General features: G+C 39.3%; 3 protein-coding genes across 8 annotated transcripts in view; all 3 read right to left on the reverse strand.

Moving 5' to 3' along the window:
- Positions 1–23,312, reverse strand: part of CADPS2 (calcium dependent secretion activator 2) — a 495,178-nt gene that overhangs the window by 328,793 nt on the left and 143,073 nt on the right. The gene's annotated exons all lie outside the window — the stretch shown is intronic.
- On the reverse strand, positions 10,483–11,793 carry RNF133 (ring finger protein 133). The gene has a single exon (XM_058529100.1). It carries the CDS (start codon positions 11,690–11,692, stop codon positions 10,562–10,564), a length of 1,131 nt encoding a protein of 376 aa, XP_058385083.1. The 5' UTR covers positions 11,693–11,793; the 3' UTR covers positions 10,483–10,561.
- RNF148 (ring finger protein 148) lies at positions 14,213–15,152 on the reverse strand. The gene has a single exon (XM_058529112.1). The coding sequence runs from the start codon at positions 15,150–15,152 to the stop codon at positions 14,241–14,243; it is 912 nt and encodes a 303-aa protein (XP_058385095.1). The 3' UTR covers positions 14,213–14,240.

The following is a 23,312-nucleotide window of genomic DNA, read 5'->3' on the forward strand; positions in this document are numbered from 1 at the left end:
AAGCCCCTTCCTTTTAACTAATCTAAATCCCTTAGAGCAAATCTAAAGCCCCCAAACTACCCAAGTCCTCTCACATCGTCTGTGGCAGGAATTGAGATGAGTTTACATTCGAACATAAATGTGATCTGAAAAGTATAAAATTTTTTCAAAAAAATACATACGTATGTTATTCCCATCATCTAATCAATATTATGAAGTTTTCATAAAGCTTTTTTCTTTTATTATCAGCTAACAGCAGATCCTTCAATCTTCCTTTATAGGTATTTTCCAACTCACTGATTAGCTTAAATCTCTCTAAGCTGACGGCAAATTCTCCTTAACCCTATAACCATAGAGCCTGAAACTAAAGAACTTAACCAAGCCACTCACTCTGAGCACAAAAACAAAGGGAGAAGCAAGATCCTGGGGCTTCCATTCTGTATAATACTGAGACCCTGAAGGAGAAGAAATATCATGTTCACAGTGGAAAAGGGAGCCCTGACATGGTATATGTGAATTTCTAAAGTAAATTTCTACATGCATATCTAAGTGAAAGAAAATATCACCTCTCCCAACCCATCTTCACCCTTCCCTTATTTCATTCAAAGGTTCATGGTATGATAGAAAAGTCTGCAAGTTCCTGGGTTGGGCTACCTTGTTCTGCCTATTCTATGAATAGCTTTTTTTCACCCCTCATTATAACCATATAGAAAACAAATTTTAAAAATTTATCACTTTTGGAGTCTCATAATATCTAATATTCAATGAATATTTTAAATGATTTATCTTTATTATATAGAACAAACAAAACGTGCTGTCTTCCAACTTGACAATATTCCAACTTCAACTGTGTGCTTTTGTTCACCTCACCCTCACTTCTGTGCCACTCTCCTCTCATCCGCTGGGAAATAATAGAGGTAATGAAAAACAGAGTAACAAAAATCAGAGGGGAATCAGACATGAGTGTTCAAGGTGTGACACAAGCTGCAAGACTCTCAACCATTCTGGGTCAGTTTCCCCACAATTGGAATAGGGATAACATCACTTTGTTCAGTGCAATTTTTTTTAGTATTATATGAAATAACAGTGAAATAAGTTTTTAATCAGTGTTATGTAAAGCATGATCCATGGACCAAGGACAGTACCCCAATTGTCACCTGTCCCTCAACAAGTACAGAGTACAGAAAGTTTTTAGAAACCTGAAGTGATATGACATTACCATGACATCCAAAAGCATAATTTTACACTGATATGAAAATGTCCAAAGAAAAATTGAAAAAGTTTATAATGGCTTGGAAATCACTGATTTAACCAATTCCATTCCTTTACCTATGCAATGTGAAGAAATCATAAGAAATAGCAATCTCTTTGTTCTGACATATACCTCCTACTTAGATTCTACAAATAATTTTTTACCCTAGTATTTCTTTCACACATCTATCAGTCCCTCCATCAATTCAAATTATTTTTTTTTACGCATTTCAGAGAAAGTCAAATACATGATTTTATATATATTTTTAAATCCACAATGGACTAGAAAACAATAAATACTGGTCCTTTGCTGCAGATACAATATCCTAAACTTTTGAGAAGATGGGTGACATACTAATGCTGACACAGAGGTTGGGAGAAAAGATATATTCTATTTTCCACAATACTACCAGGATACCCGAGAATGAGCTACTACCCTTTCAGAGTCTAGGTTTATACAACATGAAGCTTGAGGATAGCAAGTTATTTACTCTTAATAAGCCAGGCCTACAGCAGAGGAATGAAGTTCAAAATGAAAAAGGAAAAATTCTGGAAGATAAATCAATCTTAAAAAGCAAACATTCTGTTAGGTCAAAGAAAAATGAACCCAAAACTTGTTGACTACATTTCCCTGGCATATAGTGGCTCTCAATAAATATTTGTTGAATGAATTTTGTAGTTTATACCTTGCAGTTATTTATTTTTCCACCAGATGGCAACTATGTGTGGAATAACAATATTGGTTTTTAATCCCAGAATCTGATTTTTTAGGATTGTGCGAGACTTAGAAGATCCAGTCATCCTTCCAGAGCTTGAATTCCCTCACCACCATCACCCTTAAAACGACATCCACCCACCATCAAACTCCTTTAGGGAAGATAAACTCTGCTCTGAAGCAATAACCTGTCTACGGGCAGGACCAACTAGTACTGGCAAGTTCTATATTTCCAGGTGGCAACACTCTCCCTATAGCTGGTCATTCTCTCACCTAGTTCTAAGCCTTGTAATAGCAGAGAAAATCTAAATTCAAGGCCATTCTTCAAGCATTTGATAGCAGCTAACACTGTCTTCAGCCTTCCAGGCTAAACATTCCTCAGGTGACAAGACCCGCTTACTAACCTGGTGGCTCTCTTTTGCACACGCTCCACTTTTTCTGTACATGTTCTAGTGGAGCATTCCCTTCAGTCTTTGTTCAATTGTTCATCATCTTGGTGAAGCCTCCTCTATTTAAAATTGCAACTCTACCTCCCACAACTCTCATCTTATTTTCTATTTTTCTCCATAGCACTTATAATTATTTAACATAATATATACTTATTATATATTCTTCCCACTAGAAAGTAAGCTCCTTGAGGGCAGTGAGTTTTGTATGGTTCACCACTGTATTTCCAAGGCAATCAATATTTGTTGAATGAATGATCAATGCACCTGCCACTGGGTAAGAACTATCAAGGAAAAGGACAGTAATTAATTCTAGTTACAAAAGCAATGTTATTAATGAAGATGCCACATACCTTCAGATGGCCCACTTAGATGTCCAATGGCTCATCTTTCACTTATTTTCAGCTATATTTTTGTGAACACTAATTGAGTCCTCCCTCCAGTATTTGTGAAGCTGGTTTTATGGACCCAAACCCAGGAATTTACACAATTCCCTTCTGAATTTCATCTATGGCCCACTGTTTCAGTTATGTTGAGATTTTTTCAGACCTTCAGTGAATAGGTGGTATTAAAAACTATCCTTTTCCGGCGTGGGCTGCTCAATCCAGTGTTTCTGCTAAGCTGTTTCTGCTTTTGGGTTTTCTTCTATGCTGCTACTTTGTAATTCACAAATTGTCGAAAATTGCCTATTTGTTTTCTCACAACTCCCTTGGCAGGGTGACGACAGTGGTACAGAAACCGGAACTGGGAGAAGAAAGGAGTAAGCATGTATAAGCACAAGTCATGCATAAATCAGAGAGCAGCCGGACATGTGAAATATGCCTAAAAGTGTCTCTTAGTGTAATAGCAACTATTATTTGCGTAGTGCTTTAAGATTCACAATTACATTTATACTCTCTGATTATAACTGTGTGATGCATCCTTTTCTGAAAATGAACTGACCCTGAGGCAGCAGAGGTTCTTACACTTGAATGTCCACCAGAATCAGCTGGAGGACTTGTTAAGACAGCTTGGTGGTCCCGCCCACCCCGAGTTTGACTCCATATGTCTGCAGTGGGGCCTAAGAAACTGCATTCTAACAAGTTCAGGTGATGCCGATGCTGCTGTTCTGAGGACCACTGCTCTGAGATGATCTGCCCCGAGGACAGGATACGAATGTAGAATACATCTGACACAAAAGTGTGGTATTTTTTCAACAGGCAACTGCACTTCTCATGTCTGGACTTTTTTTTGGTGAGGAAGATCAGCCCTGAGCTAACATCCATGCTAATCCTCCTCTTTTTTACTGAGAAAGACCAGCTCTGAGCTAACATCTATTGCCAATCCTCCTCCTTTTTTTTCCCCAAAGCCCCAGTAGATAGTTGTATGTCCTAGTTGCACATCTTTCTAGTTGCTGTATGTGGGACACGGCCTCAGCATGGCCGGAGAAGCGGTGCGTCCGTGCGTGCCCGGGGATCCGAAGCCGGGCCGCCAGCAGCAGAGCACACGCACTTAACCGCTAAGCCACGGGGCCAGCCCATGCCTGGACATTTAAAAAGACCGATAGCAATTATTAAGGGAATTATACAAATTTTTTTTTTTTTTTTTTTACTGTTTTCAAACTTCAGAAGAAAGGAAGCCTATTTAAAACCCCTCTGACTAAATTTTTTTTTTAAACAGGAGAGAGTTACCAATTCCAGAATCAGTACTTCCTAAATGGAAGCACTCATCCCTAAGGCTCCATTTTCCTTTTCACTCAGCTACACCCTGCCCACATCCTCACACCCCCACACTCCTTTGTCTTTCCTATTCACCTTGAGATCTCATGAGTTATTATCTCCTGCTAACACTTCCAATACCTTTAGCTGGGATTTTTCTTCCAAGGCCAACTCCTTTAAGTCTTTGAAACTGGATTCATACTAACACTTTCTCCTTTACTTAAAAACCAGATTAAGCTAACTGTAGTGGAGTGGTTAAGACTAGGAGCTATGGAACCAGACCAAGTTCAAACACAGGCTCTGCCACATACTGGCTGTTTAACTTTGGGCAAGTTACTTAGCTTACCTGGGTCTCAGTTTCCTCATCTAAAGAATGAAAATACTAAGAATGTCCACCTCATAAAGTTATTGTTAGGATTCAATGAGTTTCTACCTGTTAAGTGCATGTAACAGCACCCTGGTATATTGTAGTTATTATCATTACCACCCTCACACCATCCCTATCACAATCGCCAGCTTTACTCAGGCTGCAAAGCACTTTTTTTTTTTTTTTTTACTATTTTATTTATTATTATTTTTTTGCATGTGAGAGAGAGCAGCCCTGAGCTAACATCCGTGCTAATCCTCCTTTTTTTTGCTGAGGAAGACCGGCTCTGAGCTAACATCTATTGCCAATCCTCCTCCTTTTCCTTCTTTCCCAAAGCCCCAGTAGATAGTTGTATGTTGTAGTTGCACATCCTTCTAGTTGCTGTATGTGGGACGCGGCCTCAGCATGGCCGGAGAAGCGGTGTGTCGGTGCGCGCCCGGGATCCAAACCTGGGCCGCCAGTAGCAGAGCGCGCGCACTTAACCGCTAAGCCACCGGGCCGGCCCTGCAAAGCATTTTTGAGAGAAAAAAGTCCTGTAGCATTATAAATGCAGGCACTACAAGATCAGGGGTCCAAAATAGTAATATTAAAATCTACAAGATAGTAAATCACCACTAATGTAAAAGCAAATGGTTGTTTTGTTAATAAATTACCACAATTGAGTACTTAGCATATATCAAGCCTTTGCTAAATTGTTACATTAACCTCATTTAACTAGTATAAACTTATAATTTCAGCTGTGTAGTGAACATCACCCAACAAGTTCTCTGGGTTCCTCAAATTCAGCATACTCAAAATTTGAACTCCTCTTCTACCCCAAACTTCCTTCACCTAACTGTATTTTCTACCTTACTGAATGGCATCATCACCTGGTGGCCCAAGCCAGAAACCAAGGAGTCATCCTGACTCATCACCCTTTCTCAGCTCCTCCTGACTCATACGCCCCTCTTCTATATCCACTGTGTTAGTGAACTGGGAGATGAACTGAAGACAAAGGTTAGGGGTATAAGGAAGTTGTGCAATCAGTGTTACTCCAGTCATCAAAAAATGAAGTAGAAAATTTGTATAAGCAAATGAAATCATCAAAGAGTGTATTATCTTGGAGGTGGCCCACGTTATATTCATTTCACCCAATTCACTCACCACTGCCTTAGTTCATATTTTCACCTTATCACTCCTGGATGACTGCAACAACAGCCTCTGGAGTTCCCTGTCTTCATTTTCAAGGTCCTTAACCAAAATCCTACATGACACTCAAACTTCTTTATGAAACACTTGTTCACATTGTTCCTTCCATTAGAATACCCTTCTTCCCAATCCGGTTGTTCCATTTCAAATGTTATTTCTTTAAGTGTTCCTTGCTTCGCTAGCTGAAATCCACTCCTTCATATTCCCAGAAGACTTTATTAATTCCTCTTCATGAAATGTGACCCTGTATAACTTGATACTGAAAATATTTTGGTAGAAATCTAAGTAAAGTGAAAACAAGTCAATTTTAAGGAAGCAGAGGATGAACTTGGGAACTTGATTAACATAAAGGCTCTCTGGAATAGCCCTATGGCAGTGGTTCTCAATCTTGTCTGCACGTTGGAATCACCTGAGTAACTAAAACATACTAACGCATGGGTCCTAGCCCAGAGTCCTTGGGTGCAGCCTGGGCATTCAGCATCTTAAAAGCTCTCCTGGGGGCCAGCCCGATGGTGTAGGGGATAAGTTTGCGTGCTCCACTTCGGCAGCCTGGGGTTCACAGGTTCATATCTCGGGCGCATACCTACGTACTGCTTCTTGAGCCATGCTGTGGCGGTGGCCCATATGAAGTAGAGGAAGATGGGCATGGATGTTAGCCCAGGGCCAATCTTTCTCAGCAAAAAAGAGGAGGATTAGCAACAGATGTTAGCTCAAGGCTAATCTTCCTCAAAAAAAAAAAAAAAAAAGCTCTTCAGGTGATTCTGATGTGCAGCCAAGGCTGAGAAGTACTGCTTTATGGGGAATAAAAAAAAAGGAGTTAAGAGATTAATAAAGGATTTTTAAATAGAGTGAAGATCTCGTGGAAATCAGTAGAGATGACTCAGGGTAGGCAAGTGGTACTGTAGAAAGTCTCGGAGGAAAGGAACGCAGCGGCACTTGGTAGAGTCAAACTAATGGCTTACAACCGGTTCTAGGCTGAGGCTGGACACGAAGAGACGGGCTGGGAAAAGACTCTGCTTGGAATGTGAAGAAAGAGCAAGTGGTGGAAATGAGAGGTCCAATGAACTGAGAGAGGGAATTGTGAAAAAGACGCTGTAAACTGGAAGTTTTCAAAAATGACAGAACCAGATGTGTGGCAACAGTGGCGTTGCTTAACTGGGAGATGCATGTTACAGGTGTAGAGAAGTTTTTAAACCAGGGTTTAAACATGGTCATCAACATGAAGAAAATACACGTCAGCAACTCAAATCAAGGAACACAGTATCTTGGAAGTCTGACCAAGATGACAGCATAACTGTGGAGAGAGGTACTACAAGTTGTGGTGTAGCTGTGAAAAAGGGAGGTTTTTGTGGAGAGATTATGATGGAACAACTCTAACACCTGTGCACAGGCAGCAGATCCAAGTACATTACCCGCTTCCTCTCCCAAAAAAGTTCTTGTGGTTTAGAAAACCAAGTATATCTTTTTTTTTTTTTTCTTTTTTTTGTGAGGGAGATCAGCCCTGAGCTAATATCCATGCCAGTCCTCCTCCTCTTGCTGAGGAAGACCCGCCCTGGGCTAACATCTGTGCCTGTCTTCCTCCACTTCATATGGGACGCCACCACAGCATGGCCTGACAAGCAGTGCATTGGTGCACACCCGGGATCCGAACCTGGGCCACCAGCAGCGGAGCACGCACTTAACCCCTACGCCACAGGGCCGGCCCCACAGGTACGTATTGTAAGATATTTCTGTGTTAGTAATTGTAATAACCAATAATCCTTATTTTTCATCCCTAAACATTTTAAAAAATGCAGTGAATACAAAACCAAATAAACATGTTCTAAAATACAAAAACTGGTGCTCGTCGTAAACGATGGACCAAGAACACCGAGTTGCCATTAAAATGACTCCTTCACAGTATCAACGTGTGAGGCTTCCCCTTTTTACTTCAACGTTTCTCCAAACTGATCCTTTCCCCCACTTGATTCCTGCCTGCTGCTTCAAAAACCAATGAGTTTGTAAAAGGAGAAAACACTAACTGTACACTAAGCTTCAACACCATCAGAAACACCAGATTCCTGGCTGACTAAGTCCTCTGAAGTACTCTCAGCATGGTAATTATGGCTGACCAACATTTCCACAAGACAACTACATTATAATAAATCTATAGCAAGAGACAGGGATACTATCAGTGTAGTGTCTCTCATAATATAAGGAACTGTATAAATTCCCCTGCAGCATCACCCAATCAGAGGTAAAGGGCTTTAGAATCATTTTCACTTTAGTAAATATTAAACCTAATTTATCCCAGTAATAAAAAAAACACTAATTTTTATAAGAAACATCATCCCCCTACCTAGCAGAGGTGGGCATGGGGAATCAATTTTATTACCAGAGACAGCAAAAATATTTCCAAAGGAGAAATGCAGGGGAAATTCATTATAACACTGGTATTAGGGGCAAAATAATTCATATTATAGTCCCATATTATTATTGCATCATTAGGTACAAGAGAACATGATGTAGCCCACAGAACAGGTAAAAATCTTACAATGAATAATACCTAACATTTGACATAGCAGTGCTATTTCCAGGTCCTAGTTATTAAACCCAGAGTAAAAGTGGTTTATTGATCTGTTTACAACATTCTAAAGACAAGGTTTAAAACTGCTGTTTTGTTCTGACCTAAACTGCTATGGAAAGCACTTAGTCCACTGCCTGCTACATGGTAGGTGCTCAGCAGTGACAGTTCAAGTTCACTGACTTGACCTTTCCTTCCCCACCTCAAACAGAAATTCTAACCAACCTTTAAAGAACATCCATTGAAAACTCTCAAATCAAGAAAACACAGTGTTAAACGTTCAATGTCTTTATTAACAAGCGACAATTATATAAGTGTGTAAATGCTAACTACTTACACAGGAGGGTTAAGTCAGGTTTAAGGTTGATGATGACGAACAAAGGAAAGAAGGGAGAAACCAATGAGGGTGCAGAGGAAGGATGGAAAGAACACAATGTCAGTGTTAGTGTGAAGAGCAAACAAATTCTTCAAGTGCTAGGTCTATCATGGAACATGCACCCCACATGACTTCGCTAAGAGTACACAGAGCTATAACGATCTTAGAACCGTGGGTCTGGGGACTGCCAGCACTACCAGATGCATTCATTTCCACAGCTCCAATGATTCTCTTGGGCAACCAGTGGAAGTCACTCTAGCCACGTCCATCAGCTGCTAGCCCCTAGTAGCAGAGGCACCAACAGTGGTCAGAGAATGACAGCTTACCCTGGCTTAGGACCTGATCCGACCAGGAGTGGCTCCCATAAGGTCCTCAGTGTCCTCTCTCTTCAAGGTGATCCTTGGGCCCCCAGGAAATGACTTTATCTCCCAGGGTAAACTTAAAAAAACACTCAAAACAGTGTTCCTGCTAAATGCTCCAGTACTGGTGCTATGCAGTTCTGGCAAAGAGCAGCTCTTAAGATTAGCTTAGCCAAAACATCTCCAGGGTTGGGTATAAAAAGGCCTGTGTGTACCAAGCAAGACATTGCCCCCATCTGGTCATGTGTCCAGTTTTTGTGGCCTCAGATGAGCGTTCTTCCCTCCTTTAAATAGTCTTCCTTTGCATTGCAGTTAGAACCAACTACTGCCCTTCTTTCCATCTCTGAATTCTCCACTATTGTTATTAGCACTGAGCAACTCACAAAATTCCTCTTAGAATCTCTCTAGAGATCTCTCTCTACGGTTGCACAAGAATTCAAATCCCACTATCAGCCCCACGAGTTCAAAGCTCCTCACTAAAATTACACATCTAAATTGTAATAATGAATTCTTGGCAAAAATCAATTTTCTATTTTGTCAAAGTGATTTAGGATAAAAATTTTCAAGATTAAGTTCCCATTATTTTGTACGATTGGGATAAAACTGCCTAGTTTTTCAAATTAATACATAGTAGTTGATTATGAAAAGGTATTTATCATTCATTCATTCAAAAATATTTGAGTGCCCGGCACTGCACTAGATCCTAGAAATACAGTGAACAAAACAAATACAATCCCAGAATGTCATAACAACTTATACATCATGATACTTATCTCCAAAAGAATCTGGCATATATTAAATATTTTATTTAATGACAAAAACTGGGCAGCATGGTGGTACACCTGGGAAGTAAATACACCATGACTAAATATCACAGGAATTCTATTATTTAAATCTCTCTACACATTATGAACATGTAATAATTATAATAAACAATATTGGGCACTGAAATATTTGCTGTTCACTTGAAGAGTGCTAGTATTTTACTTTTAAAATTGCTATCACTATGCATACACAGACCACATAAAATGTACTAATTGCTTGAACAGAACTGTTTATCAAGAGTAAGTAATAAACTTCTGTATAGCAAAGTTTTCACATCAAGAATGAAAAAAAACAGCACGACGACTTCAAAATTAGTATATTGTACTATAAACGTACTATCAAAAGAAATTATCTTTTATGTGCTAGGAAGTGTAAAATTTACGTTTTTCAAACTTGATGGTTTCCGTATTATAAGGAACATGCAAATATATTAACAATTTTCTTACCAAAATAGAGCCCAATATATGTACAAAAACATTTAGGGAAAAAAGTCTGTCCTTAGTTTTAACATGCACGTGTACATAGAAATATATGTGTACACAGAAAATATTTATACTCACAAGAGTAACATGCATTGACAAAAAGTTACATTTAGCAAAGGTAAAAAATGAAACAAAAAATCCTGCTAGGCCTTTTTTCTTTTTTTCTGTCTTTGAGGCTTGACAAAGAATGTAGAAAACTACCAAAGTAACAAAAAGGGACACAAAAACCACACTTTCAACAGACAAACTACTTGTCAGTATTAGGACCTGATCTGACAAACAGGTTTAATCCACTTCCTCAAAGGTCATGCCGTCAAGGTGAAGGATGATCATCTTCTGCTACTGAATTAGGCTGGCTGTCGTTCTGAGAAACAGGGTGCTCCTCCTCCACATGGGTCATTTTATCTGACCTTCTTGCAGGAGAAAGTTCATTATTTGTCCCCTCTTCACTAGGTGTTAAGGTACCAAGTAATTCATTTGACATCAGAACTTGCAAAGATTCTGCCCCATCTTCAACATCCACTTGAATCCCCAAAGCTTTAAGGATGTCACATTTGCACATGGGGCATGTGCCATGGGCTACAATCCAGGGGTCAATGCAATTCTTGTGGAAAAAATGTTTACAAGTCAAAACACGAACTGTATCATTGGGCTTATAGAGTTCAAAGCAAACTACGCAGCTATCTCTGTTTGCACTTATTTCCTCGTCCCCCTCTTTTAGTACCCGAAGTTGGAGCTGGCTAAATGCTTTCTTGAGGTCTGTTGTTAATCGCTGCCATCTCCTGTTCTGAATCCTTGCTACCCAAAGTCTTCGAATATGATAAAAGATGAAATACGCTAAAGTAGCGGTTGTGACAATCACACAAGACACAAAATAGTGATTCAACCAGATGATGTGTTTTCTCCCCACCTCAACCATAACTGTAATGTAAACCCCCTTCTGAATTAAATGTAAGATCTCCATGCCTTTTAAGTTACCAATCATCACCACAATGATGTCTTCAAATGCCTGATGAGACATGGGAAAAACCTGATTGCCAGTTCCTGGAAAGTTATAAATGATCACTCCACTGGCTCCTTTCTCAACAGCCACTTTAATTTTCTGTGTGAAGGTACAACCTCCCCGTTCAATAAGTGCAAGCCACGTCTTTGAGTTCTTTGGTCTGCTGAAACTGGTACTGGGATTACAAGCATTTTGAGTTTTTCCTTCTGGAGGCACGATAGCTCCTGCTACTCTCTTCAAAGTGGAGCTTCTTCCAAATACTCCAGTCTCCCCCAACTCTGACAACATACGATTCCCAACGTGAAATGATATGTTCATGTAAGCAGTCCAAACAGCACTGGCTCTGCAACAGTTCTGACTAAGCAGCCAAAAAAAACTGAATTTGACAAGCCAGGAAGATGTGGTGTTGTTTCTCCGAGTGCCAGTCTTGAGTAGTTTCATCTCTCTCTTCGCCTAGTGACTGAAGGACCAACCCAAGCAAAAGATGTGGCTTCCACATCTGTTGACAATCAATTTAAGATAATAACATGAAAAAAATCTTCTGGGTGAAAATAAGTTCCACTGATTTCCAGCATGTTTTGGCAAGAAATTCTTAAAGATGTCTCATGAGTTGCAGATGTTTTATTGGAGAGAAAAAAAAAACCCTCAAAATGAAAAAAAAATCCCAGTCTCACTATTGTAACTCTGGATACTGCTTACTGTTGGGTGATGTGATTATGACATAAAAGACTTCACAGCCAATTAGATAAGAGCTTGCAGCATTGCTGTCAACTCATTGGCTTGAATGTTTCAGACGCTGTTATGGGTGACTTCTGTGCTATTGTAAAATGGATTCAATCCCTGAGCTACACGTAATGTTAGCAGGTATCACTTTAAAAATTAAAATTCATACAACGCGTGCATTTTAAAACCTGAAAGCATATGCAAAAAAGCCATATAATTATCATTTTTCTTCACAATAAATGGTTAATATTTCCAACAAAATAGCAAATTTTAAAAATAATTAAAAATTAGCACTCTGACCAAATGTGTGGTAAAAGCAGTGAATTCTGTATCTCGTGAATTCTGTATCTCCATTTTTAACTCACATTTGGTCATAGTGTGAATTTTTCATTTATTATGTAAACCACTGTACTAAATGTATTTAATAAAGCTTGCTCAGAAGTGTGTTGGATCAGAGGGTTTTGATTTGATTCTTAAAAGTAGGGTATCCTGTTAAATTATTTCAGCCTCACTTCCTCACTCTTCATCGACCATACATAGGGATGACAGCAACCAAGACAGAAAAGACTCATCTCTCTGCAGACTTTTACATCTGTTACTAAACTAACAGTATTTTGAGAGAAGAGGAGGAAGGGTATAAGGGAAAAGATTAAATCTAGCAGTATTAGTTTAGCACAGTTTACTTTAAACGAAAATGTAGCTATTGATTTTAAAAAGAAAAACTTCAGGGTCCCCACTTAAAGTTAACCACTGACAGGAGTGACTGCCAAAGGTCATAGATGCTTTTAACAAAATGTCTGCCAAAATCAACCAATATCCCTGGTGGAAGACCCCACATACACACTGTCAGCTCTGCCTATATTTTTGCTACACTTATGTCAATGGCACGATATGACTTCACAGCCAAAGAATGACTTGTGAACTTACACACACAGGCAGCCACTGATGCTGCCGTATACTTTCTAGGGGGGTATATCTCAGTGGTTCTTATTCACCCGCTAGGAAACCAGTCAAGGATTCTGACCTTGAACATAAACATCTCTGACCTCTATGCACAGGATACAAAGAGACACTTCTGGTTGGGTCTCACCAGGACTAAGGGAGCTAGCCTGGCACTTCTTATGAAATATGAATCAGCAAGAGGATAAGTTGAGCAAAGCGGAAGGAGAAAAGGGTCCCATGGGCCCAACAAAAAGTGGCACAAAAAGAAAACACTGTGAAAACCTTCAGCTCAGAATGGCCGATTTTCTTTCCCAAAGGCCATTAATCTGATTTCCAGACAACCCACTCTTTAAAAAAAGACAGTGTAGTATCTAATATATAGACTCACAATGTGCCGTCTGAGTTGGACACCAATGGTTTATCATCTCATCCATAAAGAGATGGCCATCAAAACACAAATCTTTCACCTCTCATTGTTACACAGATGTTTATTCATCTACTAGAGGAAAAAAAGAAGCAAAATAAGGCAAAAGATACAATTTGGAAAGGCAACTGAGTAAAATTTCAGCTTTGCTCTTTCTATATTATCAAAATGCCCCAAATAGAGACACACTAACCACCATTTTGAAAAGAAAAGCAAAGCATTTACTAGGGTCACTTCCAGAAGGGAAATCTGCCACCATAGCTGATTCACTCTGCTAGGATTTAGGGCTCTGACAAACACAAAGGTGACTTTTTGCAATGCTGCCCTAAATGAGGCCTATGATAATTTAAAATACTTTTACATGACCAAAAGTGCTATCTAAAATAATTATTTAGAACACACTACCTACCCAGTCAGTAGCTTTGGAAACCAGATTTCCTGGGTATTAATAGAATTAATTAACCACAGAGAATTAAATTAAGATCAAATCCTATAATGAAGTTTATTGTGCAGAGATCTTATTAGATATCAAAAATTAATACGGAAACAAAGTATAAAAATATAAAAAACTTTAAAATATTATGACTAATTCGCTGTGGCATCAATGTCACAATCACTGTAATTTGAAGATCAAGACTAATTTGCTTTTAACACGTATTAATGTCCTTATTTGGATAAGGGAAAAAATGTATAACAATTAAAAATTAGAAAAACAACAAGTTCAAATAGCTGGGCATGATATGGAGTTTAATTTTAAAAACACACAAATTTTACCCTCTTTAGTACTTGGGTAGAGAAGATCAAGTTGAATTTTCTCTCTACATAAAGTGCTAAGAGAATTCATTTAATTCCAATCTTTGGAAAGACTCGGTTACATCTTCAGAAGAGTCTCTGGGTTTCTTAAGTTTTCAGAATGTCACACTTGCACATGGGGCACGTCTTATGGGCTAAAAGCCAGGGGTCAACGCATGCCTTATGGAAAAAATGCTTGCAAGTTAAAATACGTACTACATCTTGTGGTTTGTATATGTCAAAGCAAACAACACAATTGTCTTCATTTGGATCTAGTTCCTTATCCCCTTCTTTGAGCACCCGCAGTTGAAGCTGACCAATAGCTTTCTTCACAACTGCTTTTATCTGTCTTCGCCTCCTGGTGGAAGAATTGGGCACTCTAGCTCTCCAGGCACAGTACAGAAAAATGTAGATAACTGTAGCAGCCACGAAGGTAAACAGAGACATGACATAATGGCTCAGCCACGGTATGTGCATTCTCCCCACTTCAATGATGATCGTCACATAGACCCCTTTCTGAATCAAGCGCAAAAGTTCCACACCTTTCAAGTTGCCTATCATCACTGCAACTATATTTTCCGTTCCCTGGTGAGACATGGGAAATACTTTGTTGCCCGTACCTGGATAATTATAGATGATCACCCCATTCGCTCCCTTCTCTGCCGCCACATTGATTTTGTGTGTAAAAGTACAGCCTCCTCGTTCAATGAGAGCCAACCAAGAGTCTGCCTGTTCAGGCCTGCTGAAATTGGTCATAGGATTACAAGCATTCTGATTCCATCCTTCAGGAAGTACCACTGCACCAGACACCCTTTCCAGAGGAGAATGATTCCCGAACACTCCACTCTCTCCTAATTCTGATATAAGCCGATTTCCTACCTGAAATGTTATATTCAGGTGGGCTGTCCAAATGGCTTTTCCTTTTGAGTCAGGAAGGCTAACTAGTAGAAAGATGCTAAGCCTCAATAGTCGAGATGAAGCACAACTATGAGTTGAAGGAGTAATTCTAAGTAGGCTCATTCCTCTGTTTGCCTATTAACTGACAAACGTGAAAAACAAAACAACAATCATAAAAGAAAGTAAAGAAGCTCGCTTCAATTGTTGGCAGAAGATAATTAAAGCACATTAATGGAAAAGGTCTGTGTGGATCAAAGATATCTTGCTCCTTCTAGCATTTTTATATTTGGTAAATTATCTTTCTTATAAATGAAACAGAATAACAAGAGTTATTATTAGTACAATGTGATTTCAAGAAAATTATGACTTCCTAATGGGGAAATTGTGACATCAGAGGTAGTTAAGCCAATCCAAGTGTTTATATCAGCACACTGCATACTGAAATCCTATTGGCCAAAAAGCTATTAAGCACTGATTCATGGTATATCACAATTTGAATCAACTCTAAAGCAAAAAATAAAGAATTTTTTTTAAAGCCTTGAGTTTCTTTCCTAGTTCTGGATAGATCAAAAAGCTGCTTAACCACTAGATATTCATTGTTTCTCTATCTGTAAAGCAAAGTAGATTTCATTCATGTATTAGCATATGTACCTGGCCAGTAAACAGTTCTCATGTATAGTTCTGTGCTACCAAATATGCCATTCTATGGGAAACAGGAACAAATCATTCCCACTCATTTCCAACATCAAAAGCTTATCCTACGCCTAAAGATTCAACACGAAACAACGTAATAAACATACTGTCAGCCTGATATATTGCCATCTTGCAAGGCAAATTCAACTTTGTTCAATAAAATAGCTACTGACAACCCACTCTGTGATAGGCAAACACTAAGTATGGGTCATATATTGAAGAAAACAGACATACACCTACTTTGTGGAGATTATCTAGTGAGAGCAGATTTTAAACAAACACACAAATCTATAACTGCAAGCTGTGATAAGGACTCGGAAAGGAAAACACAGAGTATCAAAAGAAAGAATAAATGTAAACGGGAACCAAACTTTGATTATAGGTCCAGGGCATTGCTCTCTAAAGAAAGTGATGCTTAGTCTGAGACGTGAAAGATAAATCAGAATTACCCAAGCAAAGAATGAGATGAGACTTCAGGCAGAGGACACAGCAGTTTCAAGACCCTAAGACAAGAAAGAACATGAGTTTGGCAAAGCGAAAGAGGCAAGAGCCAAGGCTGATGGAGGAGGAAAGGCCAACAGCCATCAGAGAATTCAGGGTCAGGAACGTTAGACTAAGGATCTTGGATTATGCCACAAGGACAAGAAAAACACACTTAAGGGTTCCAAGCTGGGGAGACGACTTATAACTGTTTCAAAATGTTCTCTTTTTAAAAAGTGCACTTTGGCTTCCTTCTGGGGAAAATGGATTGGAGGAGAAGAATCAAGTGTGAGATGAGGCTAGGCAAAAGAAGACAGCAGCTCAGACTCTGGAAATAGCAGTCAAGATGTGGAGACAGCCAATTCCGAGAGTAAAAGGTTGAATCAACAGACGCGGTAACTGGAAGGGTAGTAGTAGGCAGAGCAGAGGATGGCCACAAGTATCACAGATCACTACACTACTTTACCGTCGCAAACAGCAGCATCTTGACTTTAGAGGCGCTGTAACACTTGTTTGCTTTTAATTCTTCACCTGAAGTCTGTTTCAGGGAGTCAATAAATTGGCAACACGCACTCGAACATTTATTTAATATATATACAGAACATATCCTATGCACCAGGCATGCTATAAGGCCCTGGAGATATAAAAAGAAAAGACAGTCACAATTTCCTAGCGTGCACAGTGGACACCAACATCTACATCAGAGGCATGATGAGAGAATTTTGTCCTTCTGGCAAAAGCATTTATTGTACTCCCTGGAGCATAATATTTTCATTCACATTTGCTTTAAAAATAAAACTGGAACCAATCAACTTGCTCCATTCATAACGATTTTCTTTAGGCATCCTTCAGTTCACATCTGAACTGTCTTTACATGTAGACGTCGACTTTTTCCAGGTTCAAATGGAGTGTGAATTCCAGGCTTATTCTATTAATGTTGACAAAGTGAAGCGTTACTAAGACAGTTTACATCATCATATTAGAGGCTGTTTGTTAAACTTGTGATTATTTAACATTTGGGGATGGAATTTAAAATATAATGTAATTCTAATTTTGCTTTTTAGTTTGCTGATGATTTTTAAGGGTGAAGAGTTTAAACAGTAGCCATACTTTGGCTCAAAACCTATTTCAAATCTAAAGGTTCTTTGTATGGTTGAAAAGACCAATTTGAAGAATTCCCTAGTTTATTGTATTTTTCTCAATATAAGACCTGAAGTGGTTAAGACAACAATGGGGAGAACTTCCTCTCTCTCCTGCCTGAGTCATAGGACAAAGGAACCTATAACAAACAATCCTTTATCTCTAACACAGTGGTTTCTCAGAAGGGGGTCCAGTTTTGCCCCCAAGGAATGTTTGGCTATTTCTGGAGACATTTTTGATTGTCACAACAAGAAAGTACTACTGGCGTCTAGTGGGTAGGGGCCAGGGATGCTCAACATCCTAACGTACATATGACAGCCCTGTGAAATAAATAATTATCTGGCCTCAAATGTCAATAGTAACATTAAGAAACCCGGCTTCCACGGAACAGCCTTGGGAGGGAGAAACCTTCCCCAAACTCATTTGTCCTTGATGAACAATCAGATCTGAGCTCTTATTATGGAGTAAGCTTTTATAATTGGCAGTACATCCATCAAGGATGATATCTTCAACTCATCTTCATTTCCTCGGTTTTCCTTCAAATAGAAACAGCAGAGACCTGCACAAGTGACCTATTAGTCCATGAAGCCTGACTACAAATTGCATCCATTTTATACCAGGAACAGATCCAAGATGGTTAAATGGGAAAGGGGGGGGTAGGCTGGATAACTGATACTACTCTAATCTGTTCCTTTTTGACCATTTATTCAATACATGGACCCCCTTTCCTTTTTAACAGCTAAGTATTAAAGAGGTTTTCATTCTGCTGAACTTTACAGACAGGCTAACCAATACTACTAGGATTGGTTGATCCAGTGGTTCAAAAAATCCCTACTCCTTCCGTCTTACCATTCTGCCTCTAAGTATGTTGATTTCTCTCTTATGTCAGCTCGCTTCATGATGATCCCCGAGGTGGCACCTGTTGTTCTAGATATCAATAGGCAGAATAGCAGACAATATCCAGAAGCACAGAGACTTGACTTCTCTTCTATCTCTATATAAGAGCAAGGAATTTTTTTTTTTTTTTTTTTTTTTTTTTTTCCAGAAACCTACCAGACTTCCCTCGACGTCTTTCTGGCTAGCAGTACTTCACAAACCCATGCCTAAAGGAACGCCTGGAAATCGCAGTAGAATCACCATGACTGGCTCAGCTTAATCATGATTTATCCTGCTGTGGAGAACCCCTTGCCTGGCTGAGCACATGGCAAAAGGGAACGTGAAGATGATCAGTCCTCTGCCACCAAGGGAAAGAGGTAGGAACTGGAAGGTGAGTAGGCTAACAAAATGGCAGCTATAGGCTCTAAATACCTGAGGTTTACTCAAAGGAATGATACCTAAATAATCATTAACCACAACAAACATGTAATACTTACTACATTCAAGGTACCGATATGAGCTGGAGTCTATGTTACAGGGGACACAACATGGCCCCATTCTTCAGGAGGTCATCACCTAACTAGGAGAAGAGTTATACACAAATTAGGTGTATCATGTATATATCCTATGACTTCTAGGTTCCAACTAAAATTTCAAGAAGGTTATAATTTTCATTAAGTTTGGTGGAAAAAAATCAGCTGATTGCCATCCCTCCACTGTTTATCAGCCTCTGTTAAGAATGCTCAAATTTCCAGAAAACTCTACTCTGATAAGAATAGCCAAACACATTCACATAGCATTGCCCAGAGAGTATCGTTATGATACATGGAATACCCAAGAGGCTTTAATAAATTACTCCACAAGTCGCAGTATCCAGGGCTATGATGTTATTAGAGATCTCCAGGAATCCACAAAACACACTGAATTTGCATTTAAGCTTGAAAACAACAAGTGTATTGGTTTTCTGCAAGTAATTAAATGCATCATAATGGGATTTGGGGGGAAGAGAATACTAAATAGTTTACTGAGAACAACAAAAAAACAAATAATGCTAATGATAAAGATTCTGCTTTCAGAAAATACTTATTTTTAAAAATTTGTAAAGATAAAACTAAATTTTAGTTTAAATTTTATTATATTTGATTGCAAATTGGTAAATCCTCAGAAACATTAATGCATTTTCTTGTAAATTTCTCCCATAAAACTTTAATCACTACTCCCACGATTCTCTCAGACATATGCAATAAAAAAAATTTATATACAAGTATGCTTTTTCCTCTTGATATTTCTGAATCCAAGAAAAAAAGTTTTGAACATGTTAAAATGGAATACAGTAAATTTTGAAAAAATAACGAGCTTCTGAATAACCTTGACAGTGACATACTATACAAAGGTAGGTCCAGATGAGTAAAACAGCTGGGAGGAAAAATGTGGGAATATGGGAGCTTAGTTTAAGATCTCTGTTAAGTTGGCAACAAGTCCACATGTATCTAAGTTTTTAAAGTAGATTCCGACCAGGAGATAAGTGTGATAGAGGAAGGTGATGGAGTAGGATTAGGCAGTAAGTGCAGGCACGACAGATATCATCAGAAACCTCTTAATGGAGTTGCGGATTATCAGAGGTTCCAGCAGCATGCGGCTCACAGACAGAATACAGCTCATGGCAGAGGCAGCAGGTCCCAGGAGTGTGGTCTCATGAAGCCAAAGTTTCAGGTGCAACACGAGTAGAGAGCTGAAGCAGACAGCAGGGACCTTGAAAAACCAGTTCAAGGTGGGACCAGAGCCAAATCTAGTTGATAACTAAACTCAGAAGCTTCTAGAAGGGTCTTGAATATTTCTCCTATTTAGATCTGGGCTCTACTACCCCACCAAATGGGCTTGAATTTAGGGTTCAGGAAAAAGAAGTTTAGCTGCCAAGATAGGAAGCAAGAATGGGAATGGGGTCCAGGTAGACTATTACATAGACAAATAACCACGAGATTTACTCAAGATTTTCATTATTATTAATATTAACCAATATAACTTTTAATATCATTAAAAGCTCTGGTAATTAAATACATTAGAGAAAATAAATAGCCAAAACAGACAATACATTTTAAATCACCATATCACTAACCATGCTTTCTTCACTATGTAAACCAGGATTACTATTCCTGTTTACCTGCATGCCTAACAGTGGTACACATGAGGAAAGTTTAACTTGTATAAGAGCTGAGAAGCCTTTGTGACATTAAAGAAAGGGAATACTCACTGACATTTCTCAAACAGCTAACACAATGCCTGGCTCGAGTTTGTTTGAATGAATGATTAATACGGTCAGGTTTACCACATTTGGATGAATACTTTCCACTGCTTTAGTCTGGCCTTCATAATCATTCCTACAGCCTAGAATTTTGCAATAGCATCTTATCTAATCTTCCATCACTGTTTTGCTCACCTTGATTTCATTCTGTTGCCATAGAAACCTATAGAAAAAAAGGAGTGAAGTTTACAATGGCATTCCTGTTTGCTTAAAACCTCAGATGGCTCCCTCTACCCAAAGGATTAACACCCAAGCTTCTAGGAATGGAATATAAGCCTCTCCAGCCTGGTTCTTTTTCCTTCAATCCAGCCTCATTTTCTACTAGTAACAGTCCTGAAATTTATGCTTCTTCAATTCCAATAGCATAGAGTTTCCGGTGCTCCTACTACAGCAGCCACTATATATGACCTTATACAGGCTTTGTCCCTTCTACACAACTTAATCTGTCTGTCCCTATGGGAGGTACACTGATTGCAAAATGGCCCCAATGACTTCCTCCCCTGTACCAATGCCCCTTGCAATGTGACTCAGCAGGTCCTTCCATCAGGAGGTGGGATTTACTTCCACCTCCTTTGAATCTGGCGGGCCTGGCGACTTTAGCTGGTGAACAGACTTCAGCGGAAGTGAGACGTGCCAGTTCTGAGTCTAAACCTCAAGAGGCCTTGCACTCATCCCCTCGCTCTCTTGGAACCCTGCCACCATCAACTGAAGAAGGCTAGCCTAATAGAGGAAGAGAAACTATATGGAGAGCCCAGCTGTTCTAGCTGAGGTCATCCTAGATCAATATACAGAGGGGCAAACATGTGCAAGAGCCCAAGATGAGCAGAGATGCCTACGTGAGCCTGAGGTGACCAGCAACACGAGTGAGTCTAGCCAAGACCTGAAGAATCACCTAGCCGATGCATGGACTCCTCAGCAATAACAGACGCTGACTCTTTTAAGCCACTGAGTTTTGGGGTGGTTTATTATGTAGCAGTAGCAGCTGATATAGTTCCCTCGACAAATCTACCTACTCTATTCATCTCCTTGAGGGCTGAGATTAAGTCTTTTTCTCATTTTTTTCCCCAATACTCAGCTTCTAGCACAGTATCAAGCACATCATAGGCTCTCAATGAAAGCTGAAATAAATTGATAGTGCCATTATCCTCCATATTCTAACCTGTGCTATTCCTCATGCAATAATGTATCTATCTATCTTCATAAGGGTGATCATTTCAGTTATAGTATAGACTAGAATATGCATCATGAGTTCAACCTTTAATTCTTCTATAGATTTAATACTCATAAAACTGGATTTCTTATAGCCATACCTGAATGTAAAGATAAATGAGCATTTGGAATAGGACCAAATCTCTTCAAGTTTTAATGGGTATAAATCAATAATTTATACTCTCTTCGGCATTCTGAACTTAAGTCCAAGTCTACATAACTAACACTAAATTGAAAACAACTTTTTCTTCTCAAGCTGCCAAGTTAGAACGTAGAATTGTCATCAACAGAGTAGCAATGCATTGTTGCTAGTCTGGGAAGATAATGGGGGAAAATCCTCACACTGTGGTCTTAGCACTAAGAGGGATAGGAGGAGGAGCTGAACATCCTTAGGCAAACACAAGATTAAGGACAGTATTTGGTGGTACTGTTATCTTTGTCTGAGCCTAGGACAAAATACATCTTAATATTAACTCAACCATTTAGACTGGATTTTTGTTTGAAAAGGTGGAGAACAGGCAACATATTCAAAAAAGGAAAAAATATACCCAAGCAGAATCTTTTGAATAGCCACCAGGACTTGTCCTGTTCTCAGACTATTCTGCTCTTGTAGTTAATAAGAGCCTAGGATGAGGACTAAATGGGTGTGGAGGCTGCTTTTGGGGCTCTGCCATTTCAAAGTTGACCAAAATCCCTCAAGCAGATTCTAAACCTTCCTAAGCCACAATCGGTCACTGAAGGTTTGTATAAGCTTTGCCTTCCTAAGACTAGTCCCCATGGAGCGTGGTTAACTCTGATAGCAGGGCAGAGGCGATTAAGGAGATTTTCCCATTTAGATGTCTTACATTTTTCCAATTCATAGGTCACAAAACCGTTACTCATTGATTAGGTAATTTAATCCCTCCTGGGAGGCAGCAGAGAAGAAAAATACGAATATGGAGTCACCACCACACTAGTGGAAACTGTAATGAAGCACGCAGCTGTACCGAAGACCTGCTATGAAATCCAGCCTCTGCCACACGCTGGTTGTGTGAAGTGAGGCAGAATGAACCTCGGTTTTCTTATTTGTAAGACGGGGAAGTAATGGCTGCCACTTGAGGCCACGGTGACTATTAAATGACCTATTTCACATCTATTTGTAAATCACCAAGCACACTGCTGGCATGGCAGGGGCTCAGTAAATGGGCCTTTCTTTCCCTTCCCAATTCTATAAAACCTCTTTCCTCCATTTTCCACCTAATAAAATTCTTCTCATCCTTCAAGGCTGATCTCAATCTCCCGAGCCAAAACCACCCGCTCCGTTGACACATTCTGTCTGCACCTGTTTGACAGTCCTTTAATTTTACCATATATTGTATACAGCTAGATGCTTATATGTCTGTCTATACTTTTGCTTGATTTACAATGTCTCATGAAGAGTAGTGTCCTCTGTTTTTGTAAATCCTGTTTCCTCCCCCTTGCCCCTATACTAGCACAATAAAACTTGCCCAGGGTCCCTGACAAGTGTTGGACTTTTCAAGCACTTATTCTTCAAAATATCAATACACATCAGCAGCTTTGGCAACTTCTGTTTTATATAACCA

This window comes from Diceros bicornis, chromosome 3 (genome assembly GCF_020826845.1).
Source record: "Diceros bicornis minor isolate mBicDic1 chromosome 3, mDicBic1.mat.cur, whole genome shotgun sequence".
In the NCBI taxonomy this organism is placed as follows: domain Eukaryota; kingdom Metazoa; phylum Chordata; class Mammalia; order Perissodactyla; family Rhinocerotidae; genus Diceros; species Diceros bicornis.

What these genes read in the sequence shown, in the direction of transcription:
- RNF133 (XM_058529100.1), bottom strand. Translation starts at nt 11,692, where the DNA reads ATGAAACTACTCAAGACTGGCACTCGGAGAAACAACACCACATCTTCC.
- RNF148 (XM_058529112.1), bottom strand. Translation starts at nt 15,152, where the DNA reads ATGAGCCTACTTAGAATTACTCCTTCAACTCATAGTTGTGCTTCATCT.